At 29.5% G+C, this 19,532-nt stretch overlaps 1 protein-coding gene across 1 annotated transcript in view; it reads right to left on the reverse strand.

Moving 5' to 3' along the window:
- LOC123304024 (adenylate cyclase type 6) overlaps positions 1-19,532 on the reverse strand; it is a 229,251-nt gene that overhangs the window by 148,575 nt on the left and 61,144 nt on the right. Inside the window, 2 exon segments of the mRNA XM_044886331.1 lie at positions 4,464-4,754; positions 5,405-5,788. Coding sequence (XP_044742266.1) covers positions 4,464-4,754; positions 5,405-5,788 — 675 coding nt within the window.

The raw sequence follows: 19,532 nt of genomic DNA on the forward strand, positions 1-19,532 counted from the left end.
TTTCCATCTGTATTAATAATCAAATATTTATGAATTTTAAACCCTCAAAACCATAAACATAGTATTACTCTTAATAGTTAATTAGATATTAAGATCATTATATTTTGTAATAATAAATTACTAATCTATAGTTGGGAAAACTTTCAAATTAATAGAAATCGCATTTATCGAGTACGTAGATTTCGATTTGATTTATATCACTAAAAACAAAAATCTAAGAGTTAACCATGTCCAAAGATCAATGCTAATTGCTGTCCACAGGAAATTGTCATTAAAATAAATTCATAAAATCTACTTTTGATACCTTTTTTCGAACAAATTTATTTACAATAATGTGTTCACAGGCAACTTATTTACTGGTAAAATGTTGTTGAAATTTTGAAAAAAACACTGTTATTAATGCGATCTACTCATAAACTTTCGCGTATATATCAATATAAACGATATTAAGTTTTCAATGAACAAATACTAATAAATGAAAAGCCTTCTTTGATATTAAAATGGTTAAAAGTCATATTTCCCCCGGAAATATAGACTTATATTTTCACTATTTGCACTGTACCGAAGGTCAACCAAGAGAGTTAACGATGTATTATAAATCGGTTTCATGACCTTTAGATCACGATCTATTTGTTTCCCGGACGATTGGGCCCGACGTTCATCGGCCCCCTTTTGTTAAATTCAAATGAACTGAATTTAGAGTTGAATACTTATCAACAAGTTGGATTGATGTTATTAAAACGGAACCTCATTTCAGTTTAAGGGGGAATTTCCAAGTAGAAACCCATTTTACCTTCAAAAGTTGGGGGTATCAATTTCCCAGACCCTTCGCATTTTATAACACAAGCATGCTTTTTGACAATAGTTAAGACTTTGCATATCTCCACAGCCCCTCCAAACTTAGATAGAGAGTTGAAAATGGGTTTGTTAATTGAATTAGCACAAAGGATTTGCCTTTAGGGGGTGGGGGGTTGTCAAATATCCAGCCATATTTTACCCAGCATTTTTTATGGAAACATTAAATGAGGGGGAAATATGTGTTTAATGATGGAACTTTGCTTCTCACAAATTTTTTTATTAAATAAACAAACATAACAGAGGAATGATAATTTTAAATGATTGAGACACATGTCAACAGTTTCAGAAACATTTTCTAGAAGTTGTTTGTAAACAAAAATTTTATATAATAATTTGTGTGTAATTTTCATATTACGAATCACAATAAGAACTTTCTATTCACTTTCTGAACGAAAGCTTTGGTTTTCGCCTCGAAATTGACTTATACATATAGTATCCTTTTGTTTCGAAGAAGTGACAATGTTTTATATCTGTAAGCCTGTGGTAAAATTTTAACATCGTTCATTTTTAAATTTAATAGATAGTAGGATGATTTCGATTCCCATAAATGCGCAGACAAATTTGATCAAAGAAGTGAGTTAAGAATGGAAAAATGGCTTCGCTGAATTGTGAAACAGTTATTGATGCTTTGTGAGATTTCGCTTCCAGCAAATTTGATTTAGTTAGTGCATCAAAAGAAGATAAGTAAGAATAACACGAAAATATTAATCATAAGCGTAATTGCATCAAATTTATTCTACAGTTTTGTCATCTGGTCATATCTACTAAGATGTGGATGTATACGATTTTAATATTTAATAACACAAAATTTTAGATTTCTCTTTAAGAAAGAGCAATTTATCAATGAATAGAGACAATAATTTACTTTTCAGAAAGTTGTTAAACTTCTAAAGGTCATACAAACGACATATATATCTATTTGGTATGTTATTACATTATTTATTTAGTTCAGAAAACTTTCCACTTAAAACTAGAGAATTGTTATCAATAAGTCATATAAATTTAATAATAAAACTTAAATTTATTCAATTAATACGCACTTTTGTGGATGCTCCATCAAGTAACTAAAAACGTCAATGGTCGGATAAATGCTTTAGAAAACTTTGTATATCAAGTGGCTTCATTGCCAAAGGCAGACTCTATTTTTTACATTTGATTGATCAGAGTGTACATTAACCTTCCGGCGGGAAACTGATCTGACAGGCATAGCAGGGACAGTTAGACGACCAGTCATGGCAATGAACGGTGTAAGCACATGCCATTTTTTCACCTTTTTAAATAATCTTTTCACCTAATTTGTTAAGTAACAATTAGTATAGCAGACTAAGGAAATTCATATTCTATGTACTCGTTTCTGAATAGTCGTTTTCTTAGTATTTTGACCCTCCCCCTAATACCGATTTTGAAATAATAGTCTTTCAAACGTCACAACATAAATTTGTATAACAATTTTTAATTAACAAATGTTTCACTTAAATGGCCATAACTAACGTTCTTTCATACATATTAAGAAATAATGAAAAACATTTCTTTTTATACACGTTGAAAAATTTTTAAATAAGGAAAATTAAAAGGTTCTTTGGAACTTGTAAACAATTAGAATTAGGTAAATTGACACATTTGTTTTGATTTTTTTCGCTATAAATAATAACTCGAAAAGTTCGTTATAATAATTAATTAGATGATGAAAAATGATTTAATCTTATTTGTTAAGGTGTCCTCAATAAAATGATTGGTCATACTGATTTTTCTTCAAATTCTGTAATTCTAGCTTACTTACTTTATTAGAAAACTTTACACAAAAGTTCTCCGGTTAAAAATCCAAAAGGAGACTAAATGTGTTTTCTATGGTCTTGCGGTGAGCGTCATGTTTTTTACGGCATTTGGTTGTTTTTTGATTGCACCTCCAAGAATAAAATTAAAAGATATTATTTTTTGAAATATCTAATATTTTTTGGGTGTGTTATGAAAAAATAATGAGGTTGAATTTTTATTATGTACGCGCACAGGGTGGGGTAAAAACTACATGTTGGAGTTTGTTACAATTTTTCACATCACATCACATACTATGGTATTAAGAGTCATATATTGGTGGGAACGTTATATAGAGGTTTTGAGTTGACAAAATTCATAAATAAGAGGTATTTACACTTTTATTTATAGTTGAAAATTCGTAATAAAGAGGTTGTTCGCAGAAAACGTTCCCAATGTAAAGGTATAATTTTACTTGGATTCTTATGGACAATTCGAGGAGATTATGAAAAATTTGTTAAATGAAGGTATTCGTTAAATTGGGGTACGTTTTATTAGGGTTGTACTGTATTTGTTATTACCGAAGAAGTATAAATTCTTTCGTGAATACATAAGTACACCCATTCCTTTTTTCTTTTCTAACAGAAAGATCAAATAACAAATGAAAAATTATTTTGCTTGATCTTCAAAAATACGGTATACCCGTTGATCGACACAATTAAAATTGAAATTTTTTGAGTGTCAGTTAACGAGCATCCTTTAACATCTAGGATCAGGCAAAATGACGATTAACTTGTAATTCGATTATATTTATACTAGATAACAAATAAGCTCTCATCTTATAATTAAACACTAAGTCTCAACGGTGATGTAACCAGCTAGTAATTGGGCATGGATCTTCATACTATTTTTCTGAGAATTTTTTCAGAGCATAAATAGTTTCCGAATGAAGAACTTTAAAATACACACTTTTCTTCTTAGGTAGGCATCGGAGACGCTTCCTTAAATATCAGCATCTTGAGTACTAAAAGTAATAAAAACCATTTATTCTTCTACAGCTTTGTAGTAAATGGATAAACGTGAATATTAAGTGTACAAAACTTTAAGGTTTCGGAATATTTATTAAATTTCCAATCCCCTCTATATTGAAAATTTGGTATTAACTCAAACTAAAAATCTTAATAACATTGCCTCGAATTTGAAAGATTTATTTAAGCGCGTGTTTCTCCATAAATATCTTCATTTAAAAAATAATGATACCAATCGAAATGATTATTTGTTATATACAATGAAACAACACATCATCAATGTCCAGATTAGAGCTAAAAAAGTATTCGGATTGGGTACGTTTTGAGCAGAATGAATTATGTTGTTTTATTTTGTTGAAAAAAAAACCATGAACTGCGTATCACGGACTTGGCATAATTATACATTACCGGGACATTCAAATTGGTATTTGTGTGGATAGACCATTTCAGACTATTTCATCCAGATAGTATTTCATATATACATGGTATTTTTCATAAATACTAGGTAAACTTTTTTAGAAACTATCCATGAAAGAATATATGAAGGAACGATTGAGGTCAATAAAACAGCCTCAAAGAGGAATGCAGTATGTGCTACGGTTTCAAGAAGGTTCCTTCTTAAAATCGGATATTATGGAATCTTCTTACTAAAACGACAACGAAATGGATTCTTAAACGACCCAAATCAGTGAACGACTGTTTCTTTAAAAATAATGAAATCACATATGATGATACAATAAGAGTTAAAAAGATTGCCAGTTATAAGAAATTGAAAACGTAACAACGTACATTTCAGTCACTCTGAACGAAATTTTGAGAACTTACTTGCAAATTTCTAAATTGATGTGAACTACATAATCGACGTAAAATTGATCGCATTTTCCAACAAACATTACTGTTTTGGTTTAATTTAGATGTTCTTGTTCCATTACCAGATATTTGATGTGATTGCTTCGATGAGAGCAATGCAGCAGACTCAGCATCATCGCAACCACCACGTGCTTTATGTACAGCAGGTGATCCACTAAAATTACTATTTCCACCATCTGGACCACTTGACCCTCGGTCAAACGAATCGTCATCGCGAAGTGCCATGGTACCGGGTGCTACACCGACCTACAAATAAATGAAATTTTTGTCAATGAAAATTTCAATTAGATAGCCCAAGAAAATAAACGTTTTTCTGCTTAAAAAATCCAAGAAAGTTTTTCTTTTCCGGATTCAAAAAATGTCCTATCAAAGCTCATTGCAAAATCATGTGAGCAAAACAAAATTCAATGAAAAAAAAAAATCTCGGTGAAAAACTTCACTTGGATTTTTTAAGTAGATTGACTTTTTTATTTTCTTAATTTTCTAGGCTATAGACAAATATCCAGGAAGCTTTTCGATAGTTACAAAACTAAAAGACTGTAAATTATAGGCTCACCCGACATCAAAACTACCCGAATTCGTTTGAAAATTTTATTATAAAATAATGATTCTCTGCAAGCAGCATATTCTTAGAGATTCATATAGAAAGTTTAACAAATAATAATATCCATTTTTGCGATTTTTTTGACGTAGTTCTCGAGTTCTCGATGAGGTCAAAAATAGAACTTTCAGCTCAAAACTTTTCACTTTTTACAAGAATATGCTCTTTACGATCTCTTCATTTACTACCAGAAATGACAATAAAATTTAAGAATCCTTTTTGTGGGCAGGTAAGACTCTTAGTTGAGACTTTTTTTATAATACCCATAAATTCACTAGTTTTTAATAAAACTTACCGCAATTAAACTTGAAGAAATACTTCCTCGACCGCGGCCAGTATTTGAACTGAAATGCTCAATAACTTCCCAATTCGATTTCTTCGGTGGTGTAGGTGCTGTTGTCATTGTAGAGCTACCACTTTGTTGTACTGTATGCATACTACCATGCGTACTAGTACCACTTGGAATTACAGGATGTTCGGCTATACTGTTGCATGGTGATGATGCTTGCGTGGAAGTTCCACCAGCTGGTGTTAATATACCAGAAGTACTACCCGGAGTATTTGATAATGATGAACTTTTATGTTGTTGCCGTAAACTTGTCCATCGTCTACCACCAATTGCTTTATTACGTGATGAACTTGTACCACCACTGCTAGCTCCACTTATACCAGAGGTATCCTGCAACAACGATAATTAAATATTAATATTTTTCATAATGGCGGTAACTTAAATGGCTTTAAGTTTGATCAAATAGACTCAAATCAAAATAATCAAAGACCACTCTAAATTGTATCAAATTCCCTAGTTTCAATGTGTACGTTGATATATTTATAGATTTATTAATATTCTTAAAATTACGAAAATATGGCCGCTTTGACTATTTAACAACTTTCTGAGATATTAACTGAAATTGCTTCGGGATTTTGCTTGACGCATACGGTTTTAGGAGACATCTCAGAAACTCTAACTCCAATTGTTGTATCCAACTCGAACACAACAAATTTTTCTCATGTATTTTCAGTTTTCTTTCACTTTTTGAAAAAGTTGCCATTTTGACAATTAATAAAACTTCGTAAGTAGACTAGTTTTAGTACAAAATATACAAAATTCACGTTTGTTTTTTTGGATTTACAGGGTTATTCAATTTTTCTTTCTGTGATAGATGGATGCTTATTTGCTGTACATTTTAAAACTATTTTCGTAATGTACAGGCTGCCTGAAAAACAGGAAAAGTATCAAAGCTATGTTTTTATAAAATGGAAAAGCCTGTATATTATTTTATTTTCTGGTTCTACGATCAAAATAAAAGAGCATTTATAGAAGAGACAAAAAATAAAGGTTTACCTTACTTTAAATCACGATTTTCAAAATATGTTGTAGCAATTTTAAGGAATTAATTCTGAAAGATTGTATCCGCTTTTTAATTTTCAGTCGCAAGAATAATGTATAGAGGTTGTTCCAAAATTCTAAACTAAAGAAGTGCAAGTCTTAAACGGTAATAACTTGTTTAACCTAAATAGAGCAATTGCACTCTGTATTTTATGTCAACATCAGAAGTAAAATGTGTTTCTTTATCAAATGCCATCAACTTTCGCTCTGATGGCCACGTAGATTCATTTTTGCTTATGTTTTGTTTTGTTTTGTCTTTTTTTTTATTCAAAATTACTCTTGAAAATGATTCTATCCCAAATCGGAAGAAAAATTTAAGATACTCCATCATGTAATGTGGATTATAGCCAGGATCTGGATCTTTTTCCAATTGCCTTTCTTTAATTCTGAACTTAAATATTATAAAGTTCCATTTGTATTTTAAATTGCAAAACAGCGATTCATAGTTTATAGTACAAAATCTATATAATGAATAAGTGAAAATAAACAATTGACTGAGTTAATTGTGGAAATACCATGTATAGACATTGTTGAAAATTTTGTTCATAGTATCAATATTGTTCATAGTATCAATATTTTTAAGCTTTACAAACTTGGGGCTTAACTTTTCATATACATGGTATAATAATATCACTTCACTCATATAAAAAATATTTCTCAATTATTTGGTGTGCTTTTGTGTATAATATAATAAATCAAGATTTTATTCCATTATGTCAATCCCTTATAATAAAAGAAAATTTGTATAATATGTATGTAAAATCTATTCAACTTAAATTTCAATTTGTCATCATGTTTATCCATTTTTGAATCGAACAAAAATTGTTTTTTCAATTTTACTTTTATTCTCATTATTAATAATTTTTAACTAAATTTGAATTTTTCTTTTGTAATCATCTGTCAATATCAGATATTTTTTCCTAAAAATAAGGTATGTAAATGGTTATATTACAAAATATGTTTAGCATCTATACAAAAGATCTCAAAAATATTGTTACGGAAAAGAAAAGAATTTATTATTTGTTAAATCAATAAACAACGAAAACTTCACAGTAATTCTCAAGAACCGTTAAGGTTTTGAAGAAGATTTTATCTGTAATTAAAAATAACAAGTGAAAACAAACATTTTCGAACTCGACCTCACTATTTACGTCCTGAGAACGCTGTAAAAATTTCATCTTTTTTCGTTATTGAGTTATCGTGTCCACAGACGGACGGACAACCGGAAATGGGCTAATTAGGTGATTCTATGAACACCTATACCAAAATTTTTTTCGAGCATCAATATTTTTAAGCGTTTTTATTTCATATATACATGGTATAAAAACATTAAAATCCACCATAAGTTTTTCTCAAATATTCAAGCAAAAAACTAAGTGAAAAAATCGTTTCAATAAGACACCTCAAATCTTGTAGCTGGAATTTGAAATTTTAATTTCTTTAATTTAATGTTTTATAAAAACAAGCCCCAATCTCAGTGCCAACGTACTATTATGTAGTAACCGAGATATTCGAAGATAACGAGCGTATTTGTGTTTAACTAGCGTGCGAGCGACTGCGCTTATCCTAGGGCTGCAGGTTTACGGTATTTTTATATTTTGCAAAGAAATTCGAACCAAATTGCACACATTATACTTTTTTTGTATTTTTCATTTTTTCAATTTTTTCCGGTTAGAAGGTATTAAATTTAAAAAAAAGTTAGTCTGGCTAGAAGGTATTAAATTAATGAAATTATCAAACTGTTATTTTTGGATTACCCGATCAAAATTCCTCGCTTTCATGACGAACAGAATAGCTGGTTTGTATGTAACCATTTTCAAAAATTTTCTACTAAATAAATTTAAAATTAAATAAATAAATAAATTTTGAATTCTTCAGGTGTTGATGACATTCTATTTTTTGCTAATCTAATATTATTTTATTAATTGAATTTTCATTATTTAAAATTCGCTTTTTTGTTGAAACTTGTAATTCAAAATTTTGATTGTATTTGTTCATTTTAATAGCCGTCTTAAAAAATGGAGGTTCTTCATTCAAAATCAAGATCGTGTTTGGTATATTGATTTAAGGCTTGTTATAATGTCGGGTTGAGTATTTACATCAAGCAATGTCCTGATGAATCATTTGCGATTCAGGTTTTATTGAATAGGGTCTACCTCAGGCATGGTTGGCATCGGATTCAAAAGGTAACTGTACCCGAAGATAAGTAATATTTATTTCAAAATTACTTTCTGCATTTTTATACCCTGTATATATGTAATATATATCAAGGTATGCTAAGTTTAATCCCAAGTTTGAAACGTTAAAAAATATTGATGCTACGAACAAAATTTTGGTAAAGGTGTTTTTGAAGTCACCTAAAGAGTCCATTTCCGGTTGTATGTCTTTCTGCCCATCTGTCTATCCGGCTATGAACACAATAAGTCAAAATCGAAAAATGGTATCATGCCGGAATGTTGATAGCTTTTATGGCGTGTTAAGGACGTAAAAACTGAAGCAAAGTTAAGTAAAAGGATAGGTTTGTAACATAGGTCAATTTAGTCTTGGGACCCATCTTGTAAACCGTTAAAGACACAACAAAAGCTTAAAAGTTAAAAATATTCCTTTTAAAAAAACAACTTTTTTTGGTCACAATGATGTTGTAAGTGACCAACATCAAGAAATTCGCTACACTAATTACGACGTCTCAACATGGTCTCGAACATCTTGAACCTTTCATTTAATGTTATAAACGATATAGCTACATTCCATTCGACATAACTACATTAATACCTGCATTATGAAGAATTATATTCGCACCCATCACCATTAACAACTGACAACGTAACACTAACAAACACAATAACACCTTTAGCACGAAATGGTCGCTGAACATTAATTACTTGACTCCTCTCAAGTTATTTTTTCAAAAATAGTTTACAGTATGAATCCAGACCTTTTTTATCTTGGACTCTCTGTAGTTAATGAAAGATAATAGCATTAAAAATACATCCGAAATAATCTACGATATTTATATTCAATATGATTATAGTAACGTATATATTTTGATTTGGAGTATTAAATAGTTAGCGGTTACAGTTATGAAGCTTTGTAAAATCTCAAAAGAATATTACAAAATAAAATATATTAAAAATAATCCCCAAAGTATTATGGATATTGTATAAATATATGATAATATAATATCAAGCCTAATTTTTGAAATTCAAAGTCAAATATATCACCAGAACGATAAGAGTTAACGCAATAAAATATAACATTCAAGGCTAAACATAGTTAGAAGTTAAATTTTCAAAATGAGGTATTTTGTACGGATATTTGAACGGTTACTCTCTTTAAAAGAAACACCAATATTAAATGAAGTATCACAGACTTCAAAATAGAAAAGAGGGTGCCATATTTTAAGTTTTTTTTCGTTAATAAAATTATTAAGAACATTAAAAAACATTAATACAACAATTGGTTTTCCGTGTAATTTTATCTTAAAAAATGGTTTTCGAAAAAGTATATTCATACATCAGTCATCATTATATCGGTTTAGTAACGCCGACGCATAGAGAGATGATAAATGGATTTTTTATGGAAGAAGATACAAGTATAGCCTGATACCGACTGCCTCTCTCTCAGCCTCAACGAACATAAGTCTCATTAAAAATACGAATATAGGTGTGTGTGTGTGTGGTCATTTTTTTAACCGACAACAAACAAAAAAGGAGGAGGTTATCAATTTGACTGTATTTTTTTGTATGTGTGCTACCTCAGTGGGTGAACCGATGATTCTATCTATTTTTGATGATTCTATCTATTTGAAAGCTGATTCTTCCCGTGTCGTCCCATTTCATTTTGGTTCAGTTCTGACAACGACATCCATAATAAAACCATAAAAGTCTTAAATTTGCATTAAGTATGCACGACAAGAGGACGAATAACTCAATATCACGCCAACCGATTTCGATTATTCTTTTTTTAGTGACAAATTAGTGTAGGTACCTCAGATTCACTAAAAATCACAAAATAAAAAAAAATTTAAACAAAAAAAAACCGGCTTCCAAAGAAAAATTTTTCCAAAACAAATAAATATGCACTAAAAAGTAAATATCAGCCAAGTTAATGTAGCAAACTGTTCTGTCAGAGTTGTTTCCTTGGCTGGCACCGACTCCAAAAATAACAATAATTTTAACTACATTACTTTTTTTTTTACATTTTTACTTTTTAGTGCATATTAATTTATTTTGGAAAAGTTTTCCTTTTGAAGTCGAATTTCTTTTTGTTAAAAGTTTTTTTGATTCCTGATCGATATCGCGCGGACAAAAATTGGTATCGACTCCAGTGAAGTGTCTTTCTGAGCGTATTAACGGCAATATGATCCGAAAAGAATTTCGTAATATTCGGTAGAATCGTTTCGAGTCGGTCGAGTTTTTATTATTATTATTATTATTACTATTTTATTTTTTTATCATAATGGGAACTCTTTATTATATTGGGGCGTTATTCGTGTGTACCTCAAGGATCGCATCAGACCCTTCTCACAACTTGTTAATTATGAAATTGTAGCGATAAAAAATTATGGCTTTTCAATTAAAGATACGTGGCAAACCCAAATCTAACAAATTCTTTTTTTGTCGGAAGTCCATAATTATAAACTAGTAAAGACATCAAACGGTATTTCTTTAAAACCACCTGATCAATTATGGATACATTTGGTATTTCAAATAATGAAAAATAATTCTTATAAGGATTTCTAAACAAAATGTAAATTATTTTTATTTCAATTCGTTTCCAATATCATAAATAATCAATTTATCTAATAAGTTATTCAATTGATTTCTATGAATTTAGTAGGTAAGTACGTATTTATAAAACTGGTTTCATATTAAATATTTATTTAAACCTACCCTACTTCCTTGACTTCATGTTTTATTTTTATTTGTAACTCTAGAGAGTTATGCGGAACAGAAAAAAATAACAACAAAAAACACAAAAATCAGTCAACCAGAAAAAGGTTTTGTTGATCGCAAAGTTCATCATTTAAAAAAAAAAAAATAAATATTGTTTTCGTATCCTTTTGTGAATTGAACGTTCTGTGGACGAATAGTCAATGATTATTCTTTTTACCATACTTCTTGAATGTTATGTGTAATTTTTGTTCTGAAGTTTAAATCAATTAATTTATAAGATAAACATTAAATTCTATCAGCGGGGTTAATGAAGTAAATATTTTAGACAATATTTTGGCGAGACTAAAAGTAAAATGGGTTTTTTTTTTATTATGGACAATGATAGTCATTTTTTGTAGTTTTTTACAATTTACAATTTTTTTTTAATCGTGTTTTAATCAATTATAATTAGGATCTGTAAAACCCTTTCGCTTCGTATCTGAAATTTCCTAAAGATCTTTCTTTGATTAATTGATAATAATCCAACGAAGTGGTCATGTACGCCATCTCAATGGTTACAAATAAAAAAAATTGTTTGAAAGTACACGCTTTCTCAACATATGACTTAAAAGGAAAAAATTATTCTAATTCTAATCCAAAATTAACTGAAAATATATACATATACGCTTTTATACCTTTTATATGAAATACTAGCTGTACCCTTCCACGTTTCGCTGTGGCACATTATGATTGCATGAAAATAGATGAGAAGTTTAACAGCTTGTAAATTTTATAAAATTTGACAACCTCCCGATTAAAGAGTTCAGATTTTTCATCCCCACTTCCATTCTACTACCATATCCCATTGCGTCGGGGGCTACACTTATGTAGGTAATGTACACGTCATGCTCTTTTATTCGATACCTTACTTGGGTATATTTGAAAATAATTGATTATTCATCCCCACTTTCCCCTCCATAACCCATTTGTGCCGAGGGTAAAAATAGATAAAAATCATCCTCTAAGCGGGTTGTATATCGTGTAAAAATTTGAGCTGAATCGATGCAGAACTTTTTGGGTTTTTGAAGCGTACACAAACCAACATAACATTTTTATACATATATAGATATCATAGTTGGTATATAATATTTAACACGCAGTTTGCAACGCTTAGAAAAATTGATGCTACAAAAAAAATTTGTGTTCATAAAATCAACTAATTAGCACATTTCCGTTTGTCCGCCTTTAATCACGATTACTCAAAACGGAATGCCATGTCAAACTGAAATTTTTATAGCGGTCTTGTAAAACGTGAGTTTGAGTTCATAACTGAGCAACATAGGTCAATTGTGTCTTCACATGTTGTCCCCATCCTGTAAACCGTAAGAGATAGTAAACCGTAAGAATAAATAACTTTTGTTGAAACATTTTTTCGTAAATATCTTTACTTTTCTTTGAAAGACCAAATCAGGGCCAAATTTAAGTTTCCATTTCCTTAAAAGCAATAAAATATGCAGAGTTGAAAATTTGTGGGTAGCTTCAAATAGTGAATTAAACGATTGTAATTTCAAATAAAACCATCCGACGATAATGTTAATGTCAAAGGAGTCAATTTTCGAGGAAATTTCTAGAAAACTGTTTCTGGAAAACTTTTTGATTTTCAATTACTTGTATGTTTCATACTTTCGTAAATCGATAATTGCGATCGATACAAAAGTTAAAATTACACGATTATTCTCCATTTTATAATATGATTTGCACGAAGAAAGAAATTTGCAATATAATGACAATTTTAAAAACAGCCAGCATATTTTCCTGATTTATTACATATTTTGTTAATAAAATTCCAATTATTTATAAAATAAACTTTCCAAATAGTTTTTTCACTTTCTTGTAATCATTTTTTGTGAAACAAACTAAATTAGTTTTTAATATTCATACAATTTTTTTTTTTTTTGCGTTTAAAGAAAAAGAAAAGTTATATTTTTTAATTTTAATTAAGACATTTTCATTTTACTCTAAGTTTACCAAAACAAACTTTTGATAATATTTTTTTAATCTTATTATATTAGAAACGTGAAAAAACAGTGAATAATATTTAAATTTTTCATCAGTGAAAACTTAATTTATATCAAATAACAAAAAAAAGTTAAAAAGCGCTTTAAGCACTTTTCCATAGTCGACGATTTTTTCGTGTATAATGTTTATACACAGAGTGGAACAGAAAAGTGTTCACTCTTCAAAATGTTGCAAATAGCGCACACACCAAATTTTGGTATAGCATAAATTGAAAAGTTTACCACTTTTTATTTTTTGCTCTTTAATTTTCGTTCATGATTTTTCGATTTTCGAAAAAATTTATTGTTTGAGCATATAATTATATTTTAAATAGTATGTATATCCAGTATATATGAAGTATATAGCAAAAAAATATAGCAAGCAGAAGTTTTTATAACCTGCTCACGACCTACAGAGTGAGTTTGTGTTCGTAAAGTTCAATTGAGTATCTTTTAAACCATTAGAGATAGAACAATAGTTTAAGCATAAAAAATATTTCTTATAAAAAAATAAACAACTTTTGTTTGCAACATTTTTTCATAAACACCACTGTTTACCCTAATTCGTGATAGTTTGATGATGTACACAAAGCTCTAAAATCGAGCATTAGGTGCTGTTTCTTTTTTTTTGAACCCCGGTATGAATTTCTTGACTAATAATTTGAGTCAATTTGACAGTGCTTCTTATAAATAAAGATCATCCAAAGAGAAAAAATGTGTTTTTTTTTTTTTCAATAAAATGGAAAGCGTATATGTGTCACCGTGGTAGACAAAATTCATTTTCTTCCTAAATTTCTTAATTCTATTTATAAAGTCTTTATCTAATTATGATTTCTTTAAAATAAATAATTCGTTTTTCGGTGTCTCAGGTGTCTTTCAGCCATAGTAAGAATATCTAGGATTAAGAAATCTATCGATGTATAGGAAGTATGTTTAAAGAATTGGCACAACTATATAGCGATACACCGACTTAACTTTTCAGAAAGTGTTAAAATATTTCTTATCATATTTATTTCTATTTTTAGAAATTTTGAAGGTGGAAAGAAATCTAGAAACTGATAAAAATAATTTATTCGCCTGAAAAAACAGTCAAAAAAAATTCTTAGCAATGGTTGCATATACAAAATATAGAAAACCAAGAGATTTTTTATACCATGTAATATGCAAGGTATATTAAGTTTAGTCCCAAGTTTGTAACGCTTAAAAATATTGATGCTACGCACAAAATTTTGGTATAGGTGTTCAAAAAATCACTTAATAAGGCCATTTCCGATTGTCCAGCCGCCCGTCCGTCTGTGGACACGATAACGTAGGACCTATCTTGTTAACCGTTAGAGATAGAACAAAAGTTTAAATGTAAAAAACATTCCTTATAAAATAACCAATTTTTGTTTGAAGCATTTTTCGTAAACATCACTGTTTATCCGTGAGGGCGCAAATTATATAGTATGTATTATATGGGATTAACAGTTACGTATGTGTGACATGTATGTATGTGTAATGTGATAGAGTAATCAACACTGCCTATGCATGATATTTCAACAATGTACTCAGTCAATTGTTTGTTTTCACTTGTTTATAATGAAAAGTGGCTAGGTTGCAAAATCGAAATAACTTCTAAATTCAAACTCAATTCAAGGGGCAACTCCAATATCCCTAAATATAAATTAATCTAAAGTTCATCAAAGCTTGAATAGGTTTATGTCAGTTTTCAAACAGTTTGTTTGGGGTGGTTGCTTTATATTATTTTGATCAGTAAATCATAATATATTTTGATATTTTGATAAATTGAATTAAATTTAAGTGCTATCGATGATTAAATACATTTATATTCATTTATTTATTTATCATTATATTTTACTACATTAAAAAAATATCAAAACAGTATGAGTATTATAGAATATAATAAAAAATAAATAATTTAAAAAATAAAAAACCCGACGGCATTAAATTAAATATAACAAGAAAGAAACAAGTCCAGTAGTTTGCATGGCGGCTTTAACAGTCGGGGTCCATTATTGGGAAGATTTTAGCCGGTCTAGATTTTCATGGGCCCCGACTGTTCAGTAGCTATGAAACTATTAGCCTTGTTTCTTTAATTTCAGATTTAAAAAATCATGTTATTATACTATATGAAAACTTTTTAAACTAATTTATTATCCCGAATTAAATATGAACATATAACTTATATATATATTTTTGTAATCCCCTTTTAATTTCCTTTATTTTGATGCCCTATTCGATTGGTTAATTTTTTTTTACTAACGGATTACTACTTCGCTCCTAAATCCGCCATTTTGTTTTTTTTTTCAAACATCCATCTAAGTACACTTGAGTTTGTGAGATGACTATGGCGATACCTTAACTATTGAAGTCCGTCGAGCCGTTTGGAATGTACGAGATAATAAAGAAATTTACAAACAAATATACATACATACACACATACAAGATACGCACGAAAAACATTAACACTCCTTGACATTCGGATAAAAAGTGTTGTTGAACGCTTGCTTTACATTAGGGATGTTCATATGCCACCGTGTTTTTCTATGTGAATTCATATCTGTAAATTTTAAATGAGTAGAAAGTTGAATTTTTTTTTCAAAACTCTGAAAATATAGATAATAATTATTAACTTTCAAATAAGTAACTAAAAGTTTCAAATAAGTAAAGCCCAACATATTTTTGAGAAATATCGATTTATATTGTCCGTTTATTTCCATCTATCGTGATTTTTATTGCTTTTTAAGACATTTGGGAATTTGTATACCTGATTCTTTGTATACGAGATCTTTAGTTTCTAATGTGTTTGATCATGCTATAGGATTTTAGTGTTCCCTAGAAAAGTGGACGATTCTATCCCTCCTCCCCCCCCATTACGAAACGGAACGTTTGAAAGATAATTAAAAAATAATTATTTCAGTTAAACCCATCCTAGGCTTTTAGGAGGAGGGATATTTCAAAATTTGAAATGAACTCACTTTCAATCGTGATAGGAGGAAGCGATTTCTTGTACTTGATGTTAATTTAGTTCCACTTTATGTTGAAATAGAAATCATTAACGTTCCATTCCTTCCAAAATAAGCACACAGTAACGTAGAAAGATGCCCTTTTGTGTATTCCTTTGCCTCCATTGCTTTTTATACATTCCAAACGCAACTTATTTCACGTTAAAGGAGAAATCAGTAACAAGTATTTAGTTTTCCAAAAACAACAATCTCTAACTTGACTAACATTAGGAAAAAGACCTTCAAAATACTAATTCTTATGTTTTTCCCATCGATATGCTACATAAAAGGTTTTCGGAAATTCTGAATAGAGGACAACACACACCCTCCCATAACTTGGAATATACACCACTGCGTATTCGAAAGAGCATCTCCAAAACCTCCAAAACACGGTCAAACATATGCATAAATCATTAAATTTCATAAAATATGTATACAACTATAGGCATACAATAGCTAGATCTCAAAGGGATATATCTCGAAAGTTCGAATTTTAGAAAGGACTTTGCAGTCATTGAGACTTTTAATCTTATCATCTAGGACTATTACAAAACTAATATATCTGAAAGTTTGACCGAAAATTATTCCCCATTAGAACAGTTCAGATTTCTTTGACATGCACAAATTATAAAAGTCTGGCTGATCAGTTTCAAAACTTTTGACATCAATGTTAGATATCAGCTCCTGTTGCCTAGCCAAAAAAATGAAATAATTTGAAAGTTATTTAACGGTAGCGGTCTCAATTAGACGTCACTTTAAACAATAACTAAGTAATTATAAATATAAAAAATATAAGTTCAATTTGCAAGGCAGTTCAATTTGAATAGCACTGGTTCAGAATATAAAGATTTAGGGGTTCGATTCTCACTCAGGTGTACTTTGTTTAATATCAACATTGACTTTTTCAACGTTTTTTTTTTTTTTTTTAATTCAACCCTTAAATGATATCATTCATTTTCTAGGTTAAAAGAGGAATGAACCTTGTTGAATACGAATTTTTACAAAAGATACCCATTACTACTTAATACCCAGAAGGGATAACTTTTTCAAACTTTTTTTTTTACCTAAAACAAGTCATTCGCATCTCTGTAGGAACCATCCTGTTTAAAAAAAAAAGAAAACTAATCTATTGAATTCATGTAATGATATTGTTATTGTTCGTATTACAATCATGTCACGTTTTTTGAACAAGAAAAAAGGTTATTACCATCAAATTTTCTTACATTAAGTTAATTTAATACGCGTTTTGAATCAATCAATTTTCTAAGCAACAGCGTTCTGGTTGGTATTTTTTTTTCTTTTTGATCAAATTGGTTTTATAAAAAAGAACAATGTATCTTTTATAGTTTTTTTTTAAAGTTGAAGGAAATTAATGTTTTTAGTTGTGAAGAGACATGAAACTCATTTATCCTCAATTATATATAAACACATTCTGTGTATATCGCGTGGCCTTTAATGATCGCTTCAAAATATGCTATTATATATATAACTTTTTGTTTTTTAAATAAATTATTTCGTGCAAATAATATTGTATTTCTGTCGAAAATTTATGCATATTGTATTCGGGGTGAACGTTACAAACTACTTCCCTACTTGATACCAATTTGTTGAGTTAAACATTTTCAAGTCATAGTTGAGGGAACCCTGGTTTGGAGTACTTCAAGGGTCGATTGTTGTTTCTTTTAATTATAAATGATTTGCCACAGCCATTTCCTAAATCTATAATAAATACTACATTTCCAAGAGTGAAACTAACGCACAAATTAAGGTATACAATTTTTAAGGGACTTCTAGACAAGTTAATAAGTTGCGATTTTTTGGCATTCGACACAGAATGCCTTGAACTCCTCGAAAAACTTTTTTTCAACCCTCCGGAAAATTGGAAAAACCCCTAAAAGTTCGTTTTTCTATTGTATACAAGCTAGAAAGCTAGAAAGACGGTAATGTTATTTATGTGACATGGAGCCAAGGACAAAATTTGCCATGGGAGTCAAGGGAGAAACTCCCTTACAAGCGCGAGGTATTTTATAAAATTATTCTCTTTGCCGATGGTACTCCTTTATTGTGCTTCAATTAATCAAAATCGGTTCATTCGCTTTTTAATTACGATACCAAAGACAGATACACAGATATAAAGGGGTAAAGGTGCTGGAAAATTGACAGCTCCAATATGCACTTCTTATATACTATTTCAATTTCAAGGTACTGTGAAGATAAGCCATGCTTTTTCAACGTTTTCATCAAGTCGCCTTTCAAACAAAAAGAACGTCAATTCAAATCGGATCATCCATTTTCGAGCTACGATGTTACAGGCTGGCACAAAAATTATAGGCTACATAAATGCATAAACGCTCTCTCTGATTGAGTTGGAGTTTCGAACACTGCTAAAGAGTTTTCTATTTGGCACTTAAATTGCTCAAAATGAAAAATGAAAATGAAATCGTAAAATTAAAGAAATTAATTTATCTTATCATGGACAATTGCAAACTTTCTTAATGCCTTATCTGACACTTATTTTTACCATTACTTATTTAATTAGTTCAGTTTAATTATCATCCTTACCAGAAGTGATTTATGCTACAATATCAATATTTATGCTGAAGATGGCTTTTTGTAATCGTCTTAGAAATAATTTCTGATGCATGAAGACTTTATTTTATGTCAAAAGGATCACAGGAAATTCTGAAATTCAAATCAAAATGTCAAACATCAAATGTTTGCTTTGCCCATATTTCCAATTAAGGTAGTACCTACACGAAAGTGATATTTCAAGAATTTCTCAAAACTCAGAATATAAAACATTTAATTCATAATACACATGCTGTTAAAATTAGAAGATGATTTACCATGTCATACATGAGATATTAGCAATTAAAAGTGACGCAATTTGTACGTGTACATGGGAGAAGCGTATAAAAATACACAAATTTACAAATATTATATTTATTTATCAATGAATGACGTTCACCATCTCTATGAAAAACTAATATAATGTAGAATACTATATTTAGAAAATATATAAAAAAAAATAAAAATAATTTACCACATAGTTTCGAGAAAAAACTTAAATAAATAACTCGTTTTAGCGATATTT

Source organism: Chrysoperla carnea, chromosome 1, assembly GCF_905475395.1.
Source record: "Chrysoperla carnea chromosome 1, inChrCarn1.1, whole genome shotgun sequence".
NCBI lineage: Eukaryota > Metazoa > Arthropoda > Insecta > Neuroptera > Chrysopidae > Chrysoperla > Chrysoperla carnea.